This window comes from Amblyomma americanum, chromosome 11 (genome assembly GCF_052857255.1).
Source record: "Amblyomma americanum isolate KBUSLIRL-KWMA chromosome 11, ASM5285725v1, whole genome shotgun sequence".
Classification (NCBI taxonomy): Eukaryota; Metazoa; Arthropoda; class Arachnida; order Ixodida; family Ixodidae; genus Amblyomma; species Amblyomma americanum.
Window position 1 is genome coordinate 102,804,372 of NC_135507.1, and position 22,305 is coordinate 102,826,676.

Consider the following 22,305-nt stretch of genomic DNA (forward strand, 5'->3'; position numbering starts at 1 on the left):
AATGACAACCCTGACATGACGCGAAGCGCCTTCAAAACGACACCGCTACCGAGAAATATTTCGACGACACGTTCTGCCCACGATTTCTATACCCGATGAAGCCGTGACCCGACACCCAGGACGACGTTCAACGTAAGAGCCAGATCTTCGGACCTGGAAGTACAGTTACCGACGGCCGGAAACTTACCGCTATAGTCGACCCTGGCGCCGGTTATTCAGTGATGAATGGAACATTCGCTGCGCAGCTGAGGAAAGTCACGACCGCTTGGGACGGCCCACAAATTCGCACCGTAGGGGGCCATCTCATTTCGCCACCAGGACGATACATAGCGCGAGTGGCTGTCACAGAACATACTTATCCTGCGACTTTCGTTGCGCGACGGCAATGTTCCCGCGAAGTGATCCTGGGCATAGATTTCCTTAATGAGCTGAGGCGATCATCGTCCTGCGATCAGAGCTGATCCTTTCGACGGTCTAGGCCAACCCTACGATGAGAACTCTAGAAACCCACGTTGCCCTGAGTGTCCTGGAGGAAGACGTGAACGTCACACCCTGTTCAAGCGTTATCGTGACCGTATGCGCCACGAAAGCCATTAACGCTGAAGCCATCATCGACGGGAACATGCAGTTGCTTCTAGACCGAGGAATAAGCATCGCAAGAGGCATCGGACCTTTCCGCAATGACCAGGCGGAAGTACTGCTGACTAAATTCAGCGAATAAAATGCCGGCACATTAACAGAGGAACGACGATTGCTTTATTCGACTAAATATCCGACGTACGAAACTGCTCCGCCCCCTCGGACCCATCCGCAGAAGATTAGCCTAACCAAGACAACTCGCCCACTTTCGACATCAACCCAGCAACGCCCGGAACAGACAAGACCAGACCCGCAATCTGCTTCGAGGCTACAGCGAGTGTTCGTCATCGCCGAAGGTCCGACAGACGCCAATTGCCAAGCATAGCATTATATGCGCGGGTGCACGGGAATATTGTGGCACTCTGCTCACCATCATCCCCCTGCGGGGATGTCTCTATGCTTGCTCAGCAACCTGTGGTGTCGCAACTCAACATTTGCAGGCTGCAGACACCCCTGAGCGGTATTGACCACTTTATACCATTTTCTTGTTGTGTTTTATCATTTATTTGGTTTGTTTTTCTTATTTTCCTGTTGTTAGGTTCATTACTGTTCTTCATTCATGATTTTTGCTGTATACTACATTTTTCTTTTCATATCGTTCGACCTATTCCTTGAGATAGTGTTCTAGAATTTACGCCCCCCTTACACAATGCCCTACGCCCAGTAAGGTATTTCAAATAAACAAAGCGGTTCGTCACTCTTTTTCTTCAGTTGATGCCCTAACTGCCCGAGTGTCCTCGAGAAATTTGAAAATGCTTTCGAGTTGAAGCTGTAACATGTCCAGCCAGGCGTAACTCCGTGAATTTTTTTTATTAAAGACTGTTGCTGCGATTTCGAAAGTACTGCATCTACTGGTACTCGCTTTGGAAACTATTTAGCAAGATTGCTCTTACATGAGCACTGAACATGATAAATCTAGGCGCTCACAAACGACACTGAGGGGAAAAGCGCGGTGTCCCCTCTGTGTCGTTGTGAGCGCCTGGATTTATAATCATGGACGTATACCAACTAGCTCAGTTTTCTGCCCTGATGAGCACTGAAGTTGGCCGACTACTCCTACAGCTACGTTAAATTACCATTGCTGTTATCATACTTGTGCATCGTTTTCGCGGTCATTTCTTTCTCTAAATGCAATCCACGCAACCAAAAAGAAGCGGTGGATCTATGCTTATAATGTGGCACCCAGGCAGGAAATTGCAGAGCTTTCTGGGAAAGCAGTGATCAAAGAAATATGAACGTCAGCATGGAAACTTCTTGAAAATGGCACTTGATATAGATTGAGACAGTGACAACAAATAATAAGGGCAACGTGCCGCATAGTTGAAGCATGTACAAAGGACTAATTTTCGACAGCTTTGAGCAGCAACTTCTCTACCCCAGTCCAACTCTGCGATCTTTTTATGTGTGCCTAGAGCAAACACAAGAGAGAGTAAACTGGGTAGACGTCCTTGCAACAGTCGGCTTGCCGCACAACGAACACTGGACGAATTTAAATGCTGAGTGAGACATCTTGCGACGACTGAAGCAGTGTTTAACATCCAAAGCAAATCTGCGCTTCTCCTCATTCTCCACTTCCGGGGCATGCTTTCTAAGTTGATGCTGGTTGTGTCACTTAACCGCTACTACACTGCGCCAGGAAAGGTGTGAGAACTCCCAGGTATAAATTACAGTACAGAACGAGCAATTATGCATATATGGCCATTAACTTATACATGCTCTCGCGTCATATATTTATGCGGCTTATTGCTGGTATTCTGGACAATTGTGCAGTTTCTCAAAATGTTTTATCTTGTACCTGTGTTTTAGTTATGCCCATTAATATGTACGATTTTAGACCTTGTGCAAAGCGAAGGACTTGTTCGTAATTTATTTATATATTTATTCATACTGTTAACCTTCTGCATGAGGGTCATTACAGGGAGGGAAACATATACAGACACAAGTGCAATTCTCTTCGCCAAAAAAAAAGAAACACTCAAATGCACAGAATTACTGATTTGCACAGCAATCTTCCAGGAACGCGTTCACACCTATCACAAATTTTTCTACATCTGTTTGGTCCACAATGTCACTTGGTAGTTGATTCCAAATTTCTACAGCATCGGGAAAAAAGGAGTAGCGATAGACATCAGTACGTGTAATAATAGGTTGTAATACCTTACTGTGATTTTTCCGAGGGCAACGCTTCAGGGGAGGTGTAACATAGTGATGTTTATTAACTTTCACTTTATCATTCATTATCAGAAAAAAAAGTTTCAATTTCTGCTTTGTTCTTCTTACTTCTAGTGATTCTAACTGACACTTTTTTAGCATTGCTGTGACTGAATCAGTGCGGCGGCATTTAGAGCATATAAAACGTGCTGACATCCTTTGCAATCTTTCCAGTTGCCGTTTTAAACCCTTTTGATGAGGACTCCACACTGCACTTGCGTACTCTATGATTGGCCGCACGAACGTCTTGTACGCAATCAATTTAATTTCTCTAGTCGCATTCGGCAACTTCCTCCTCAGGAAACAGACCTTCTGGTAGGCTTTTAAATAGACATTTTCAATATGGGTGCGCCAGTCAAGATTATTTGTTAATGTCACTCCCAAGTACTTGAGACACTTTACTTGATCTAAGGAATTTTCACCGATATTGTATCGAAACATCATAACATTCTGCTTCCTTGTTACTTGCATGAAATTAGATTTTTGGTAGTTTATTTCCATACCCCATTTCAGGCACCACGAGTTTAACGACTGAAGACACCTATTTATGTTCATCTGATCTGCCGGGGAAGCCACAGGAGAGTAAATCAAACAATCATCGGCAAAAAGTTTCATTCTGACAGGCGATTCGACGATAGCAGAAATATCATTTATATACAATAAAAACAAAAGCGGACCTAAAACGGAGCCCTGTGGCCCCCCCGACAGAACTTCCCGCCTATCCGATACTGCACTTTCTATTTTGACGACTTGACAGCGGTTACTTAGATAGGCCTGAATCCACAGTACTATATTTTCAGCGATTCCTAATCTGCGTAGTTTAAAAAGAAGCTTATGATGCGGAACTTTATCGAAAGCCTTCGAGAAGTCTACACAGACCACATCTACCTGCTGACGTTCATCTATAGCCTTGCAAAAGTCGTTCACTGTTTCAATTAACTGCGTTACTGTCGATAGGCCGGTCCGAAAACCATGCTGAAATGGACACAATAGGTCACTTCCAAAAAATGAAGGATGTGTTTAGCTATTATGTGTTCAAAAACCTTGCAACATACGGAAGTGAGTGAAACTGGCCTGTAGTTTTTTACAAGAAGTCGATTACCGCCTTTAAATACCGGAACTACTATTGCGCTGCGCCAGTCACGAGGTAAAGAATGATCCCGCAATGACTTTTCAAATAAAATTTGCAAATAATATGATAACCACTCAGCATACCGTTTAAGGAATTCCGTTGGTATTTCGTCGGGACCGCTTGATTTCTTCGGGTCCAGAGACAGCAGCTGCTCACAGATGCCCTCCCTATTGATGCGAATCTCGTGCATTGAGTATGGAAACGGTTAAATTATTGTATGATCACTCTCAATATCATTGTCATCCCTACTAAAGACCGACTGGAAGAAATCATTAAACAGATTTGCAATATCGTTTTTATCAGTCACCTCATCGTCCCCATCAATTACCTGTGTGATTGCGTTCTTTTTCGCTGAAAAATATCGCCAGAACTTTTGTGGTGAGCTTGTGAGAAAATTAGTGTTGTATTGAAGTAAGTTTTTTTCGAATCTAATAACACTGTTTTGAGCTTCTTTTTGATGTTTGAAAGTTCTGTCGCTCTATTTTTTTGCTTTCGTAGCCTTTTTACCTTGTGCTTTAACTGAATGATCTCTCTAGTGATCCAAGGATTGAGCTGCTTCGATTTCCTTGAGCGAGTGGGAACAAACCTATCAATGCAATATTTTAGTGTGCCCTTAAAACGTTGCCACAATTCCTCGACACTTTCATGGTGTGATGCAGTTGCAAACTAATTCAAGTTTTCTTCTAAGACGTCTAACATAGACGTATCGTCTGCCCGGCTGTAATCTTTGACCCGTTTAAAACATGCGATTTTTTGCGAACTTGTGTGTTCAACCGCACATTCAAACAGATCATCTTGTGGTCAGATAATCCCGGCTTGACAGATATAGTGTGGTCTGCCACTTTAGGGGATAAGAAAACCAAGTCCAATGTCATGTCATATGTCATGAGTGAGAGTCTGGCACGTTGCCAGTTCTACGCAACATATCAAGAATGCAATTATTACACTGAAACGCGCTGCCGTTTCTCATATGCCATGAAGGCCCCTCACGCTGCTTGCAGATAGGACAGCCCCCTTAATTTCTATTCTTTGGAAAATACTGTCAAAAGAAAATACTCATCAAAGCATAAAAATGATTTCACAAACGATTCAGCACTCTAAACGTTGATTGTAGCTGCCAGTTATAATAGCAGCAATACATTCGTGGCAGTATATTTTTTACGACCTTTACAAAACTCAGGTTTATCAGACAGGCAACCGTAAAGGTGACCAAGTGGTTGATCATCCGCCTCGCATGCGGGAGGTGTGGAGTTCCGATGCCCAGTCCCGCCAGGTAGCCACCGGTGACACAATGGGTACAAGCTTTCCGTTGGTCTGGTCCTGGGCTTAGTTAGGGTAAAAGGCTTCGGAAATGTGTCTTTGACCCCACCTTCAGAAGGCGAAAATACCTGCGGCATTGCACTCTTTGGCTATAGATGCCCTTGCGCCATAAAAATTAATAATCATCAGGTTTATCACACAGAAGTTTAACACTGTATTTTAACAGGACCGTCGCCGTATAAAGAGCCATTCGACCGACGCCTCGCAGCGGCATGCGAAGTCACAATGGGCACCACCGCCTGTTCTCCGTAGCCTAGCGCCCCGATAGTTCCCTCCTGGTCTCCTGGAACATCTTCCTGTAGTCTGCCGCCTCGAGCCGCGAAGACAGGTCCACGCTGTCGCCTGTCACCAGCCTGTGGTACTACAGCAGGAGACCCCACTGACCGCGGCGACGAGAGTTGGCGCCGTACTTTGTGCCCTCGAGCGTGAGCATGCAGATGCCGTAGGAGACGCAGTCTGTACGGTTCTCGTTCCATTCCATGAATCGTTGTAGCTCCACGTGCCCGATTCCAACGGCGAGCGCCAAGTCTCCGAACCCATAACCGTCGTCCTGCAATGCCGATTACCGGGGAATTATTGCCAGGGCTTTAAATCATGTCCCAGACATGCCACCCAGTGGCCTGTTTCTCCTGACGAGCCACTGCAGCTACGGTAGGTACCCAAAAACGAAGAGAAATGTCACGATCACGAATATTAGCACACAACTCTCATCGTGAGCTCTTCGGAACTGCGAGGGAGCAGCTCGTTTTAGACAGGAAATGCTTTGGTTAGAATAATGTGTGGTCCACATGGCTATCTTCTTTCAACTGACCACGGAATGTGGGCATGCAGTTATGTTTTTTTCCATCAGCATGAAACAGCCGCATAACAATAATTTATAAGCCATTCTGGCATCGTGCTACCTTTTAGGTCAGCTCGTGAAATGGCTAACAATACTAATGTGTATTTTTTACGCGTAGGTTTGTTATGTGTTAGCGTATTGGTGGCGCCCAGCCCGCAAACATTCGGGCCCTCTAGTTGCATGGCGTTGAGGCTGGCCGAGTTTGCATGTCGTGCACCCAAGACGTACACATTTTTTTTTTGTTTGGGACGCCAAGCCCCCACTTCTCCCCCCCACACACATGCATATGACATCACCGGGACCACTGTAGAATGATTGGCTTCATCTCAGTATTGAAACAATTATTTCGGAAGGCCACAGTCAAGACGCATATGTCATCTTTTCGAAGTCCTATTGCAAGCAAGCCTCCAATTTGACAAGCATAGTTAAGGTACATGCAACGAGAAATCCTATGGCACCATCCGGAACCTTTTATCACAATTTTGTTATCAACGCCAGGAAAACTGGCGCTACGCAGAGGTTAGCCAGCGACGAGAAAACATAAATGAACGACATGTGTGATGCTGCTGTGTGCGCAATGCGGAAGCTTGATGACGACACGACATCGCCATCAATAGGATTTTATGTATTGTCACACACACGCCGCCCGCTTTTCTCGAAATGGGACCAGCAACGCTATCGCATTAATAGCTGATTTCATCATTTACTACAACAAATCGGCATCCGTCTCGCATGCGCAGGTGCGGGGTTCGATCCCCATGGCCGCCGGATACTCATGGGTGCTCGGCTTCTTTAGGGTGAGATGGTTGGGAAATGGGTCTTTTATCTCACCTTGAGTAGACGAAAATAGATGGTGCCATGGCGCTATTTGACCACAGATGCATTACAGCCATAACAATCATCATCGTCATCTCAACAAATATCATTCTGCACCGTTTGAGCACTGTAGTGTGCTTGTATGCGGCAACTGCAGCACGCAAAAAGCACCCGTTCGTACGGTACCTTCAATGCAACCAAATTATTCACATCACAGTAATCAAAGCCGCTCGCTCCTTGTGGAGCCAAACTGCGCCAGCGTCATCCACGTGCGTTTGTTTTCAATTCGTAGCAGACGAATTTTCACCACTCCCCAGAGGGCGCAACTTCTTTTCAAAGGGGCTAATTGAGAGCGTATCTAAAAACAGGCTGAATTACAGCTTAAACTCAGAAGCAAGGTCACTCATAGGGAAGGACAACAGCACTAGTAGTTACAGGCAAACGAGCCGACCGGAAACGTATCGACTGCTGATACGGCTGAAGCGGACGACTCTCGCTGGAGGGACGCTTGAATGATTTCACGCGACGTGCGCAGATGTCGGACCTGCGACAACGATAAATTGTGAATTTTGCGTGCTTACGCTAACGCTATTGCCCCGTTAGTGTTCCGCGCATGCGCACTCTTGACCCGCTGTTTTAATAAGCAAGCCGTCACGTAAAGCCCGCTATAGTAAAACCCGGGGCACGGCACCGTGAACGCCATGGAAATCTTACCGCTGCGGATTTTGCAGGCCGCGTTCCTATGTGGTTCCTGCTGTTTCCCGGATCCCGCTGCTTCATCGCCATCCGCTGCCGCTGAGCGACCTTCGCTCTCGCCTGCTTTTTGGCCATACGTAGTTGGCGACCGATTTTTCATCTGGCAACATGGATCTTCAGCTACTATCTCCGACATCGACGACGCATATAAGAGCAAGCCCGGAAACACCCACCTCGTGCACGGCACCGTGAACGCCATGGAAATCTTACCACTGCGGATTTTGCAGGTTAGTTATTTGGAAGGCGCTGCCTGTGTGAAGAGCAGTGATTACTGTCTATTTACGGTGTCGTGCCCTGGAGAGTGTATTGATGTACTGAAGCGTGTATTGTCTTTGCCTTCTCGCCTTTACCTATTTTTTTATGGTATGCTGCTCTCACTGTCGGGTGACATCGAAAGCAATCCTGGGCCTATGAATGCAACTGAAAGAGAAACATTGGAAGCCCTCTTGCTGACTGTCCAAAGAATTGAAGCTGGCCAAGCTGTAATACTTAATGAAATCAAAGGTGTTAAAGAAAGGCAGGATGCTACCGATAAAGAAGTCAAGCAGCTGACGTTGAGAGTGGCAGCCCTCGAGGCAACGGCAACCTCACTTGATAGGCCTGATTCTCTTGTAACTGACAATGCCATACAAGCCATTTCTTCCCAGCTTTCTAGTATTTACTCAAGGTGCGATGATGCTGAAAATAGATTGCGCCGAAATAACTTGCTTTTCTTTGGCATCGACGATGTGGAAGACGAAAGCTGGGCAGATTCTGAAGGGAAAGACATTGCATTTTGTTCAGAGCACCTAGATTTATCTATGACTGCTTCACAGTTTGAAAGGGTTCATAGATTAGGCAAATTCAAAACTGATAGGCACAGACCAATCATTGCCAAGATGACCTTCTTTAAAGACAAGCAGAACATCCTTTCAAATGGCCACAAATTGAAGGACTCCAGTTTTGCAATCCGTGAGGATTTTTCCGCTACAACTCGTGAGGCAAGAAGCAAGTTGACCAAATTTGCAAAGTCACAATCCAAGTCTTATAAACTGGCATTTGATAAACTTAGAATGGACAAACAAACATATGCGTATGACCGAGCCACTGATTCGGTCATATTAGTATCACCATAGCTAGGCAATGCACCTAGATTGCGTGATTGTCCTCAGTCCACGTCATGCCCCCAGGCTCCGACGCTGTCCCTTTCATTTTCTAATATCCGAAGCTTGATGCCTAAACGTGATCATCTCTGCTCTTTTCTGCAAGGCAGTGAATCTGATATAGTTGCTTTAACTGAAACTTGGTTGCACGCCGGTATCAAAGACAATGAAATCTTTCCAGACGCCCGTGCTTACAATATCTACAGACATGACCGTGCAGATAAAAGAGGTGGTGGGGTGCTTCTTGGTATTAAAAAAAACGTTACCATCCACTGCTATCAATTCTAACTCCGACCTCGAAATAGTTTGGGCTGCCTGCAAAACTATATCTTCGAATTTACTTTTTGGAGTGCGTTACCGTCCGCCCGATTGTACGACTTCTTTCATTCATGATCTTCGGTCTAGCATTGCTGCCGCTGTCGAACACAGTTCACCTAGCAACATCTACTTGTTGGGTGATTTTAATTTTCCTGAAATAGATTGGCCTTCTTTGTCTTCAACTAGTCATGCTGCAACAGAATTCATCAACCTAACACTAGATTTCAATTTATTTCAAGTGATTAGCCAGAATACGCGTGGTTCTAACATTTTTGATTTAGCTCTATCCACTGCTCCCGATACCATAGGGCCGGTTATGTATCTTGACGGATTTAGCGATCATAAGATGTTGCAGTTTGATATTCTAGTTCCGAGCTTGTTTGCAGGTATTACAACTAAAAAAATTAGAGATTATAGTAAAGCACGATATGATGAAATTAACACGGAACTTGCCTCATTTTTCAATGAGGTGTTTTTCCCGCTAAGGAACGAACGATCTACCGAAGAAAACTGGTTGCTCTTCAAACACAAACTATCTGCACTGATAGAGAAACATGTTCCTCTGATTACAATAGCTAATGACATAAAAAATCCATGGTTCAACAAGACCCTCCGTCGATTACGGAATAAAAAGAAGCGCCTATACAGAAAAGCTAGATCTGCTCCTTCTTCAACCTCGTTGGAAAGATATAAACTGTGTTTGAAAGCGTACTGTTCTGCTGTTACCGCTGCCAAAAACAAATACTTCACTCATTATCTGCCGTCACTTTTGCAGACTAATCCTAAGAAGTTTTGGCAGACTATATCTCCCGAAAGTAAACATGACCTCATACAACTACACAATACTGATGACTTGCCGCTAGCTGACACTGAATGTCCAACCGCGTTCAACAGATTTTTTGCATCAGTGTTTACTAAGGAAGATTATTCCAGTATGCCAATTGTTCTCGAGTCTGACTACCCATTCATGGAGCCCATCACCATTAGTGCTGAGGGTATCGCATCACTAATTAAAAATCTAAAGTTATCATCATCTGCCGGAGTGGACAACATTAACTCGAAGACACTTAAAAACACCATTTCAATTTCCAGCCAGATTTTGTGTCATATATTTCAGCAATCATTATCCTCCGGAGAACTGCCCACTGACTGGAAAAAAGCCAAAGTCATCCCTGTCTTCAAAACGGGTAACAAAAACTCTCCTGATAACTATCGGCCTATTTCGTTAACATGCATATGCTGTAAATTACTTGAGCATATTATCGCTTCTCACATTTACAACCATCTGGAACGAAATGACTTCTTCTTTTCAAATCAGCATGGTTTTAGGAAAGGCTACTCATGTGATACCCAGATATTTGAATTTACTACTGACCTGCATTTCAACATGGATGATAACCAGCAAACAGATTGCATTTTTTTAGATTTCTCAAAAGCATTTGACAGAGTTGCACATGGCCAGCTTTTTACAAAATTATCTACCCTTTCCCTTGATTCCCTCACATTATCTTGGCTTCGAAACTTTCTCTCATTACGTCAGCAATTCACAGTTGTCAACGGCTCTTCCTCATCCCTATGTGACATAACCTCAGGCGTACCACAGGGAAGCGTACTTGGACCCTTACTTTTTCTAATCTACATTAACGACCTTCCCACTAACATTTCATCCCGTTTACGCCTTTTCGCAGACGACTGTGTTGTTTACCGTAAGATCGCTTCTGAGACTGACCACCTGACCCTTCAAAATGACCTTGACACTATTGTTGATTGGTGTCAAAACTGGCAAATGATTCTTAACCCTAATAAATGTAAATCAATGACTTTTAGCCGCAAGCATGTTGTTTCTAACTTCATATACTCTATAAATAATACCTCTCTATCAAGGGTTACGTCGTACAAATACCTTGGAATTCAGTTCACACCAAATCTTTCATGGTCTTCTCATATTTCTGCAGTCTGCAACAAAGCGTCGAGGACATTAGGTTTCATACGCCGGAACCTTCGAAACTCACCTAGCTCCGTTCGAAAACTTGCATATTTTACATTTGTTCGCCCACAGCTGGAATTTATCTCACCTATATGGTCTCCCCATCAAAAATATCTCATAGATATGCTCGAGTCCATTCAAAGCAGAGCTGCCCGGTACAATTTTAGCAATTTTAGTCCCCTCGCAAGTGTATCCCAGCTTAAATACCTTAATGACATACAGATACTTGAAATTCGTCGCTCCATTTCACTTCTGTGTTTATTCCATAAATATGTTCACACCCGTCCTTCGTTGTTACCTCTGGCATCACCTTTCCGCTCTTCACAACGCTTACACAATCAACTCAGCTTCAACCGGATATATGGGAAGACCCTGTCGTTTAATTCCTCTGCATTACCTAGAGCAATAAAACTCTGGAATGATCTTCCTGACAACATAATCTCTTTCATTGATCCTGGTGAGTTTAAAAAACATCTATGTATACATTTATTGCCATAGTGATGTTCGAAATGTACAACAGTTTCATTTGTTCTTAACGTTGTTTCGTGTCTGATGTTATTTTAACTCGGTTTTGTATAAATTTCGTGTTCCTTTCTTGTATTTGACTTGTACCGCGTTCTTGCACCGATATTATGGTTTTTCCATCTGTATGTACATCTGTATTTGCCCCCCTCACCCAATGCTCTCGGGGCCTGTGAGGTACTAATAAATAATAATATTAATGCTTCCTCCTTCACAGCCCCTAAGCAGTCTTCAGTGCACCTAGAATTTTACGCTATAGCAGAAGGAGCTCGTCGTGCCAAAAACCCGGTGCCGCCCGTCGTCAGTCAGAAAAAATTCCAGAATTCCTGAAATCATAATATCTACAAAGATAATCCCTGGCATTCGAGCTCGAACCGAGGCCCTCAGTGTTGCAGGCGGCACGCAGCGCATAGGCCACGAAGTTTCGTTGGTTCAAGCGTTTTAGAGAGGAACCAAGTGAGCGGGTCGTGGTGTGCATGACATGATGACGTGTATTTGGGATATACTGATCCTGTAGTAATTAATAAAACGAGCATTATTATGCTACATGCGCCACAGGTTCCGCGGAATGAAGAGGCGGTGTTATGGGGCTTCGTTGCACTGAAACTGATGGTGTATTTAAATATGCAGTGAAGTAGTATACCGTGCAACGTAACAAAGATACTGATTGCTGTTCCTTAATAGATAATTGTTGGTGGTTGATAAAGAGTAATATAATCTGTAATCTGACTGTAGATTGGTAATGGGTGAGAAATGAGAATTAGAAGGAATAGAAAGGAAAAGGATGATAAGGTGATATCGCGTCTGCTCAAGGCGCCCTCGTAATTATTTTTCCGCACTTCAGGGCAAAACACATCAAGCTCAAAACAACAACACGACAAACTGCTGTGTTTCGCAACATGACATCGCAGGGCTGGCCAAAATTGATTTATCAGGAATTGCAACTGTTCTGGGTTCCACGCTTTGAACTTCCTGTTGAAGGGGGTGGCATTGCTTGGATGAACATACTAATCGCCGTGAAGTGTTTACCGCCTGTCCTACTGAACTTTTCACTAACATCATACTTTAATCAAAAAGATGAAAATGGTTATAAGGTCATTGATCTGCTGGCCATTTATAGAAGAAGCACTGGAGAAACAGTGTAAAAGTGCAGCATTTCTCAAAGCATGCGAACATCCCTGTACCCACCGCGGTGGCTCAGTGGTTAATGCGCTCGGCTACTGATCCGGAGTTCCCGGCTTCGAACCCGACCGCGGCTCAGTGGTTAGAGCGCTCGGCTACTGATCCGGAGTTCCCGGATTCGAACCCGACCGCGGCGGCAGCATTTCAATGGAAGCGAAACGTAAATGCGCCGGTGTACTGTGCGATGTCAGTGCACGTTAAAGATCCTCAGACGGTCTCAATTATTCCGCAGCCCTCCTCTGCGCAAACTCTTCCTTTCTTCTTTCAGTCCCTCCTTTATCCCTTCCCTTACGGCGCTGTTTGGGTGTCCACCGAGATGTGAGACAGTTATTACGGTATTTCGTTTCGTCAAAAACCAATTACCAATTTCTTATTGTGTAAATAGTTAGTACATATTATTTCTCCCCCTATCCTCTCTTCCTGTCCCCTCACATCTTTCATTACATTTCTCCATTCTGCCTGCTATTCTTTATTTCCGCTGCCCCAGCTCAGGTGCTTCAGTATCGATGACAGATGCCGGGGCTAGCAAAAATCTTTTCCTTCCTTTTTACTATTATTTTAATAAAACCACTACCACCACCGCCAATTTTCTATGAGGATACAAAAAATTTTGTAAGCAATGTGACATCATCGTCTCAGATTTCGGGTAGGTGACGCTTATTTGCCAATAAATACAATGCCGGTACATCGCCTACGCCATGTGACTACACATTTCCAGGACACGCTCTGACGTCATGGTATGGTTCGCAAGAAATATACGACATGAAAGAAAACGCGGCCCAGTTGCAGCTTCATTGAACCCCGAATATCTTTGGAGTGCTGTCTGGTCAATCATTGTGCGTGCAGCCTCTGTGTTCTTCGCCGCATAAAAATATGGCCAGACCTTCAATCTCCCAGAGCTAAGTATCTGCAAGGCTTGTATAGTGCAGAGAGTCACTAAAAAAGGTGTTTAATATTTCATAGTGAACTCGAGCTTTTCAGAGGTTGGCGTATATGTGAAATAGCTCACACACACATCAATGAAAAAAATGTGCTGTCGGATGGTTTCTTGAATTCTAAGCACCAAGCAATGCAGCAACATTGACTCGGTTTGTCATAATCAAACGTAACTACCATGTATATAGCAAACTTTCTAGAGCGTTAAACTGACGCTGTACTTCTTAAAACCAAAACCTCGTGCGGCGCTCCCAGCATCGCTGCTTTCTTATCTGACAAGTTATGATATCGTAGAAACGACCAAATAAAGAGGAATTCCGTTCACGGCTTCAATGGCAGGGTATACCATTAAGCAAATCTCTAGACGACGTAACATATTCCGCCTTTAACCTTCAAGAATCGGTCGCTGGAAAGTCTTGCCAGGGACGACCATTTCACGCGTTATGTAAAGTTCCGACTAAAAACAAATATTTTTCTTCTGAATAGCCTATCCAGGCCTCAAGAAAACCAATCCGCCAGTTTTCAACTGAAAACACGAATGGTCGATTTTTAAGCGTTTATAAGAATCTTCTTACCACCTTTGTCGGAATAGTTGGAAACTAAGACATTAATACAGCATGACTTTTGAAACAACGGCTGATAGATCGGGCAACCATTCTAAGCTTCAGAGACGGACATAACGGGAGAAATTCAGAGAGACCCAATACTTGAGTACTGGTGGAAGTATCTGTCAGCAATAAAATAGGAGGAGACAACCTACCACGCTCTGCTTTTCAGTGCGTCATAGCACTCACCGATTTCACCCCTCTCTGGCTAAAATCCATCCCATGGGGCGACGTGGGTTGCTGGGAGAGAGCAATAGAAGTCTCGCATGCCCCACCGGTGGCAGCACCTGCGATTGCAGGGCAGTGGTGCATCGCTTTACCGCAGCACCATTCCGTAAGCACTGGTACGAGAATTCTCAACAAACTATAAAAGTGAGGCAGAGAACGATGAAATCCGCATTATGGGCATTCACCCATTAAAGGTATCGCGTCGTACCCTTCAATGAGAGCTTAAGTGTGTCTCGACTTCTTAAGGCGAATGGCTCATACTCTCGGCCACGGCCCTGTCCGGCCGATGTCACGCTCTTCAGCAGCTAGATAAGAAAAAAAATCTCTGTGCATACCACCAACCTTCTGTTCTGCAGTCGAGCCTGCTAACGGCTACGCTACTTCCTGCCAAAGCATAGGTATTTCGTCTTGTCTAGGACGCTGGAGAGTGTTTGCGGAAAGGCGTCAAATCAGAAGGATGCTTCCCAAACGCCCTCCAGTGTCTCCAGCATTTAAGACTCACTAACAATTGTGCTCTTAATCAACATCCTAACCACACATAAGTGACACAAGCAGCGAGACAGCGCTAAAGGCCTTTGCCTCACCGCACTTGAGGTCAACAAAGTGGCCCCAAGAATTTTTCCTGGGAGAGTTGACCAGCATCTCCCGCTCCATTGGGGCCAACGTGTTAGGAAACAATCGTAGCACGCCGAGCTCCACCCTCCATTCACCGAAAATGCCGGAAGTATGGGCATCGCTACATTTAAGCTATTGTTTTATACTCTTAAAAAAGAGAAGGAGTGTCCGCTCCTAAATTAACACGAAGACATTAAGAATATCTGGACTGTTTCAGGAAACGAAATGACACAGTAATTTTCTCACATATCTCGGTGAACACCCGAACTGTGCCGTAAAAGAGGAAGGATGGTGGGAGGGAAGAAAGAAAGAAAAAGAGAACCATCGTGGAAGGCTCTGGAATAACTTAGGTCACCTAGGAATGTTTGGTTTGATCTGGTTTGCGGGGGTTTAACCTGTTCCAAAGCGACTGGGCTATGTGGGATGGCATAGTGAAGCGGTTGGGAGGCGAAATTCTAGAGGCTATTGTACATTGCGATGTTAGTGCACGTTAACGAACCCCAGTTGGTCGAAATTATTCCGGAGCCTCTGATTACGGCGTCCATGATAGACCGAGTTGCATCGTAACGTTAAACCCCCTTAAACCATAAACAGTAGTGAAGGTCTCCAGAAATATCGACTACCTGGAGGTCTTTAACGTGCAGTGACATTGCAGAGTACACGGGCCTCAAGAATTCTGCCTCCATCAACCCAACCGCCGCGGCCGGTATCGAACCCGCGCCTTCCGAGTCGGTAGCCGAGCTCCATTGTCACTAAGCCACCGCGGATGCCCCTTTACGTGCTCTGATATCGCACAGGACACGAGCGCCTTTGTGTTTAGGTGGAGGCGAAACGCGGCGGCCGCGGCCGGGTTCCAACCTTGAAACTACTGCTCTTTAGCCCGAATCCCTAACCACTGAGCATGGGCAAATGCGGAGGGTCACGCATTAAGGCTCAAACTCACGATTTCTTGCAACTTTGTTTGAAGCCTGTCTGACCTTGCAAATTGAGCCCGAACGAAAACCGAAGTGAAAGCCGGAGCTGGCCGATGTGTACCTAAGTGTACGTTTGTGCTATGTACGCTAAATCGTCTATCGTTTTGTTAATTTTTTTTCTGTTTTCGGGAACCGGCTGAAAACGCCTTATGAGCAATGTAAGGAGTCTAAATAAACCTCAAAAAATTAGTAACATCTAAAGTACACAGTGAGAAAAAACTGGGAATTTGCCATGTGTACAATTGTTAGCGTAACGCCATAAAGTAGTATACACAACCTGCACGTTCTCGTCGTTGTAATGATGCGTAATGCATTATTGCGGTATTGTCTTGTGGCCGCTAACTTAACATCGAGTCTCCTTTTCGTGCTGTATCAGCTTCAGTTTCAACTGCCGAAAGATGACTACGCGGTACAAATCAGCTCATAGGTAACGACAGAGAAGAAAAAACAGATGTCGAAGCAGCGATAATATTGCAGTTTTCATCCCTGACGGGACTTAGAAGCTCGCTTTGACGTCAGTCAACGCTCGGATGGGGAAACTGAAACCGATACAGAAATTCAGAAATATTAAAATAGACATTTAGTGATCGTAGGGGAACGCCGCGTGGTTATTTATGCATAAGTGTCTCGCATCGTTGTAGAGAAGAAAACACACAAAAGAAATTCGTGGCGATGCTCCTTTAAAAGGCTAGTACTTTATGGCGCTTTCATTGGTTTATTCCGACAGCGACTGCCGTCATTCTCATGACAATCTCAATTTTTTTTTATGGGGAAAGGAAACGGCGCAGTATATGTCCCACATATCGGCGGACACCTGAACCGCGCCCTAATGAAATAAATGAGGGACAAAGAGAAGAAAGGGAGAAAAAGGTGCTGTTGTGGAGGGCTCCGGAATAATTTGGACAAACTGAGGATATTAAACGTGCACTGACATCGCATAGCAGACGGCCGCCTTAGCATTTGACCTTCATCGAAACGCAGCCGCCGCTTTCAGTTTTCAATTTCAAAGTTGTAATTTTCAGTTTTCAATTTCAAGATGTCCGCCACGGCGGCTCAGTGGTTAGAAAGCTCGGCTACTGAGGTGAAATAAAAACTAGGTTTTAGGGAAAAAGTGGCGCAGTGTCTGTCTCTCATATCGGTGGACACCTGAACCACGCCGTAAGGGAAGGGATAAAAGAGGGAGTGAAAGAAGAAAAGAAGAGGTGGCGTAGTGGAACGCTCCGAAATAATTTCCACCAACTAGGGATATTTAACGTGCACTGATATCGCACAGCACACGGGCGCCTTAGCGTTTCACCTCCATCGGAACGCAGCAGCCGGGGTAGGGTTCGAACCCGGCAACTCCGGATCAGTAGCTGAGCGCGCTAACCAGTGAGCAACTGCGGCGGGTGGCTACTGATCTGGAGTTCCCGAGTTCGAGCCCGATCGCTGCAACAGCGTTTCGGTGGAGGCGATAGGCATAGTCGATGTCAGTGAACGTTAAAGGTGCCCAGGTGGTCAAAATTATTCCGGAGCCCTCCACTACGACACCTTTCTTCCTTTCCTTCTTTCACTCCCTCTTTGATCCCTACCCTCCCGGCGCGGTTCAGGTGTCAGCCGAGATGAGAAACAGTTACTGCACCATTTCCTTTCCCGAAAAACCAATTTTCCAATTTGCTAAAAAATTAAAAATTGGTGTTTGGGGAAAACCCGTCGTTGTGGCTCAGTGGTTATGGCGCTCGACTACTAATAATAATTGGTTTTGGGGGAAGGAAATGGCGCAGTATCTGTCTCATATATCGTTAGACACCAGAAACCGCGCCGTAAGGGGAGGGATAAAGGAGGGAGTGAATGAAGAAAGGAAGAAAAAGGTGCCGTAGTGGAGGGCTAAGGAATAATTTCGACAACCGGGGGATCTTTAACGTGCACTGATATCGCACAGCACACGGGCGCCTTAGCGTTTTGCCTCCATAAAAACGCATTCGCCGCGGTCGGGTTCGAACCCGGGAACTCCGGATCAGTATTCCAGAGCCCTAACTACTGAGCCTACGCGGCGGGGCGAAATTGAAAATTGAATATCAGTTTTTTACAATTAGTTTTGTTGAAAGGAAATGGCGCAGGATCTGTCACATCTCGGCGGACGCCCGAACCGCGCCGCAAGACAAGGGATGAAGTATGGGCTTAAAGAATAAAGGACTAAAGAGGCGCCGTAGTTCAATTTTGAGCAAATGTTGGAGACACTTTGTAAAATTTCATGTTTACAACTGAATTACCGTTTCTGGCTAATTACGATAGCCCATCTAAATACGAAGTATCGCACAGCACACAGTTATTCCTGCTTCAAACGAACGGCGCTTGAGCCTCTGTGCGCTTTGGGTAATTTTGACAAGGCATGAAAAATGACAGCTGTAAAACATGACAAAAGCTTGAAAAATTCGCAACATGCTCCATGACTGATCATGTTTTCTTGACTCACATTGTGCCCAACGACTCAGCACTTTTTGTGACCCATTTTGTGTCCATGACTTATGATCATGACTCATGACTTTGGCGACCACGACTCAGTTCTTTCCTCAGACAATGACTCTGGTCTTCAACACACTGATTAATGATTCATGTCGTGACTCATGACATAAGACTTATGGCTCTATTAGAATGATTCACATGCCCATGACAGTGATATGGCACTCTATATATATACCAATTTTCAAAAGCATTCAATCACAACTACTATACACTTTGTAAGCACTATGTAACTACAGTACATTAGTTGATGATCTCATATAGTGTGACAAGTTTTGCTTCCACATTTCGCGTATACTTTCAGCGAACATGTCCGCTGCCGACATAGCCTAGTAATGCTTCCTTATTAAAAATACTAGGTGACACTTTTTCTGTGCTACGTCAACGAAAATCTTTCATACAAGAAAAGCATCGTTACAAAACAGGAAGTGTCTCGTCTTACCGTCGGATGAATGGATATGAGCGATGCAGCCCTGAGGAGTTCCCGCATCACGGCGTAGGTCATGATGACTAAGGCGCCCGCGCAGTGGTTCCTTTTTTCTTGCGGGCAAGTCCTCCTCGGACACATAGTATCTGCCGTGCGGATCGCGGATCACGTCGCTGTTGACACTGACCCCGCAGTGAAGGTACTCTGGCTTTTGGACCACCTCCTGTCGGTAGTATTCCTGCAACTGGGAGCGAATGAATTAACGTTTTGTCGCCCTCAGATAAGGCGTCAAGTTGTCTAAGTTCACTCTGTAGGGGCCACGATATCTGGCAGGATTGGCGCGGCAACAGTGCAGAGACCTTCAGCGTGTGTGGAAAGTTCGCGTAGCGCACCACTCGGCTTGGAATACATTTGCTGACAAAGCACATTTGAAGTTTATTTGCACATGAGCAACAGCGTAACGCTCGTAGTCGTATAACGAGCATCTGTGGTTCACGGGGGCGTGCGGGGTGCAGACGCAGAGGCGGCACAGTGGTGAGCGCGCTCTGCTTCTGGGCCGCACAACCCGCGTCCGAACCCGGTCGCGTTTTGATGGAGACGAAACGCAAAAGGCACCCGTGCGCTGTGCGGTGTCGATGCGCTCTAATGTTACACAGTCGAAATTACTCCAGAACACTACACTACGGCAAATCTTTGACTTTCCTATTTCACTCCCACCTTCTCTTACCTAACATCGTGGTTGAGGTGTCCACCGAGCTGCGAAACAGTTACAGCACCTTTCATTTCCTGGTAAGCAATCCTTTTTTTGGGTGAACTAGACTGTTTGCTTCATGCAAATAGGTCTGTATCTTGAGAACACGATCAAACGTGCACTGACATCGCGCATCATACGGGCGCCATAGCGTTTCGACGGCGGCAAAACGCTACGGCACCCGTGGGCTGTGCGATGTCAGTGCACGTTAAAGGTCTCCAGGTAGTCGAAATTTTCCCGGAGCCCTCCACTATGGCACCACTTTCTTCCTTTCTTCTTTCACTCCCTCCTCTATCCCTTCCCTTACGGTGCGGTTCAGCGGTCTAACGACAGATGTGACCGATACTGCGCCATTTCCTTCCCCAAAAACCATTTATTATTATTATTATTATTATTATTATTATTATTATTATTATTATTATTATTATTATTATTATTATTATTATTATTATTAATATTATTACTATTATTTTTATTATTAGGTTGTGAGACGCCCAACCGGGCAGTCTGCTCTGAGACGCCAGAACGCGTACACCGTTCCAGGCATTTTGGCTGCTGATGCTGAACAGCCTTCGCAGAATAATGCGATAAGCGGGAAGCTTAGGTCTAATAATTTTTGTTCGAAAGCGCTATTTAACGCGGCCAAATAATCTTGAAGGTATTGGTGAGCGCTCACCAATACCTTCAAGAATGCATTTCCAACTAGCCCCAGTTGTAGCTCTTTTGACAAATAATCTTGTGGCGTCTCTGACCTAGAGATACCTGCAGAAATAAAATCAATGTTGCCGCGACTGAGTCTCCAACCCGCGGCGGCGCCAACAAATCAGCTTCGCTGGTCACTGTACCCGATCCCTATTCTATCGCCTCATCCGTCACGTTTGGTGTTGAAGTGCAAAAAATTCCCGCGCTGTGCATTCGTCGTCGTCTTCGACTTCCATCTTAGTGCGAAAGTCACGAAAGGAAAGGGGCATAACTGGCTTCCAGGGTCCGTGGACACCTCAGTCGGGCTTTGAGCTAAGGGCTGTCGCGTGCAGCTGCAAAAACCTGCTTTCGCACAACATTTTCTGCGTAGCAATGCCAAACCACCAGCCAACCCGACGTGGTGGCTCAGTGCTTAAGCCGGTCGTCTACTGAGCCAGTGTCTCCGAGTTCAAACCTGACCGCAGCAGCAGATTTCGATGCAGGCGAAACGCAAAAGGTGCCCTTAAGCCGTTCGATGTCAGTGCACATTGAAGATCCCCAGTGGTCGAAAATATTCAGGAGACCTTCATTGCGACACCTCTTCCTCTTTTTCAATCCCACCTTCCTCCCTTTCTTTACGGCGCGACTCCGCTTTCTACGGATACATTTGAGACAATTGCTGCGTAATTTGCACTCCTCAAAAACAAATTAAACCGCCCGCAATTTTTTATAAGTATCCTCTGACGATGTACGGAACGGCTTGAAAACGAAGACCGTATCTCCGATATAGTGTATGGGAATAATCTAGATGCCACATTACCTTGAACGGGTGGATCATAACGCCATCGTCGATCTTTATGACCTTTTGCACCGTGGGACAATGGTCGTCCACCCAGCGCATTCCTTCCACAAACTTGGGTGTTATGTTGAAGTTACCATTTTTGAAGGGGAGCACGACCAGGTCACCAGTGAGGTCCGCCTCCAGGTCCAGCCATGCGTTGAGGTCTTTGTTGTTGGAGGGTCGCCCCGAGAAGAAGACCCTTGTCCAGTTGAGTCGGCGCAAGGCGGTGTCTTCGAAAAGCGTGTCCCGTAACGCCGCGTGCCGTCGCCACTCACGCACGCTGCAGTGCGCGAAGACGAGCATGTCCAAAGGTCGGAGACAGCGCTCGGCCACGGCCCAGCCTCCTCGGTGTGGCAGGCGAGGCTCGTACGAGTCACAGCGTTCAGCGAAGACCTTGGCTGTTGGGTCCAGGAGGTTCACTCCAGGAAAGGCCAGTTGGCTGTGCGGACTCAGCATGGGTGCTATTTCCCAGGTCAGCATGTGCAGCAGTGCACCGCATGCAAGGCAAGCGATAACCGTAGCCCTGTGCCTGCGCTCAGTAGCTAGCCGCAGCGGCGTTCGGCAGAAGTACAAAGCAGCAGCCATGACAGCGGTACGGACAGCAAGCGTTGGTTCTGAGATGCCTTCTTCTCTGCTCGCGCTCGTGGCACGCGGACACGCCTACTGTTCCACGAGGCTCAGCTTGTTGCTGCCTCAAATACGACCTACGACCCGAAATACGACCCGGCGACAGTCTGTGTGCGTCTTCCTCTGGTCTTGCGTCTTTTCTCGCTGGTTTTTTTCACGTCAACATGTACCAACTCGCCCAACAATTCACGGTTCTGAAATACGATGGCACATACACACGGTGGGGGATTGGCCAGGGTTGGCTGCAGATGA

At 45.8% G+C, this 22,305-nt stretch overlaps 1 protein-coding gene across 1 annotated transcript; it reads right to left on the reverse strand.

Annotated features, from left to right (window-relative positions):
• Nucleotides 1–5,577: 5,577 nt before the first annotated feature.
• Nucleotides 5,578–22,039, reverse strand: LOC144110560 (uncharacterized). The gene is made up of 4 exons (XM_077643570.1): nt 21,406–22,039; nt 19,169–19,397; nt 14,597–14,694; nt 5,578–5,852 (listed from the first exon to the last, which is right to left on the reverse strand). The coding sequence occupies exons 1-4, from the start codon at nt 22,009–22,011 to the stop codon at nt 5,664–5,666; spliced, it is 1,122 nt and encodes a 373-aa protein (XP_077499696.1). The 5' UTR covers nt 22,012–22,039; the 3' UTR covers nt 5,578–5,663.
• Between the last annotated feature and the right edge of the window lie 266 nt (nt 22,040–22,305).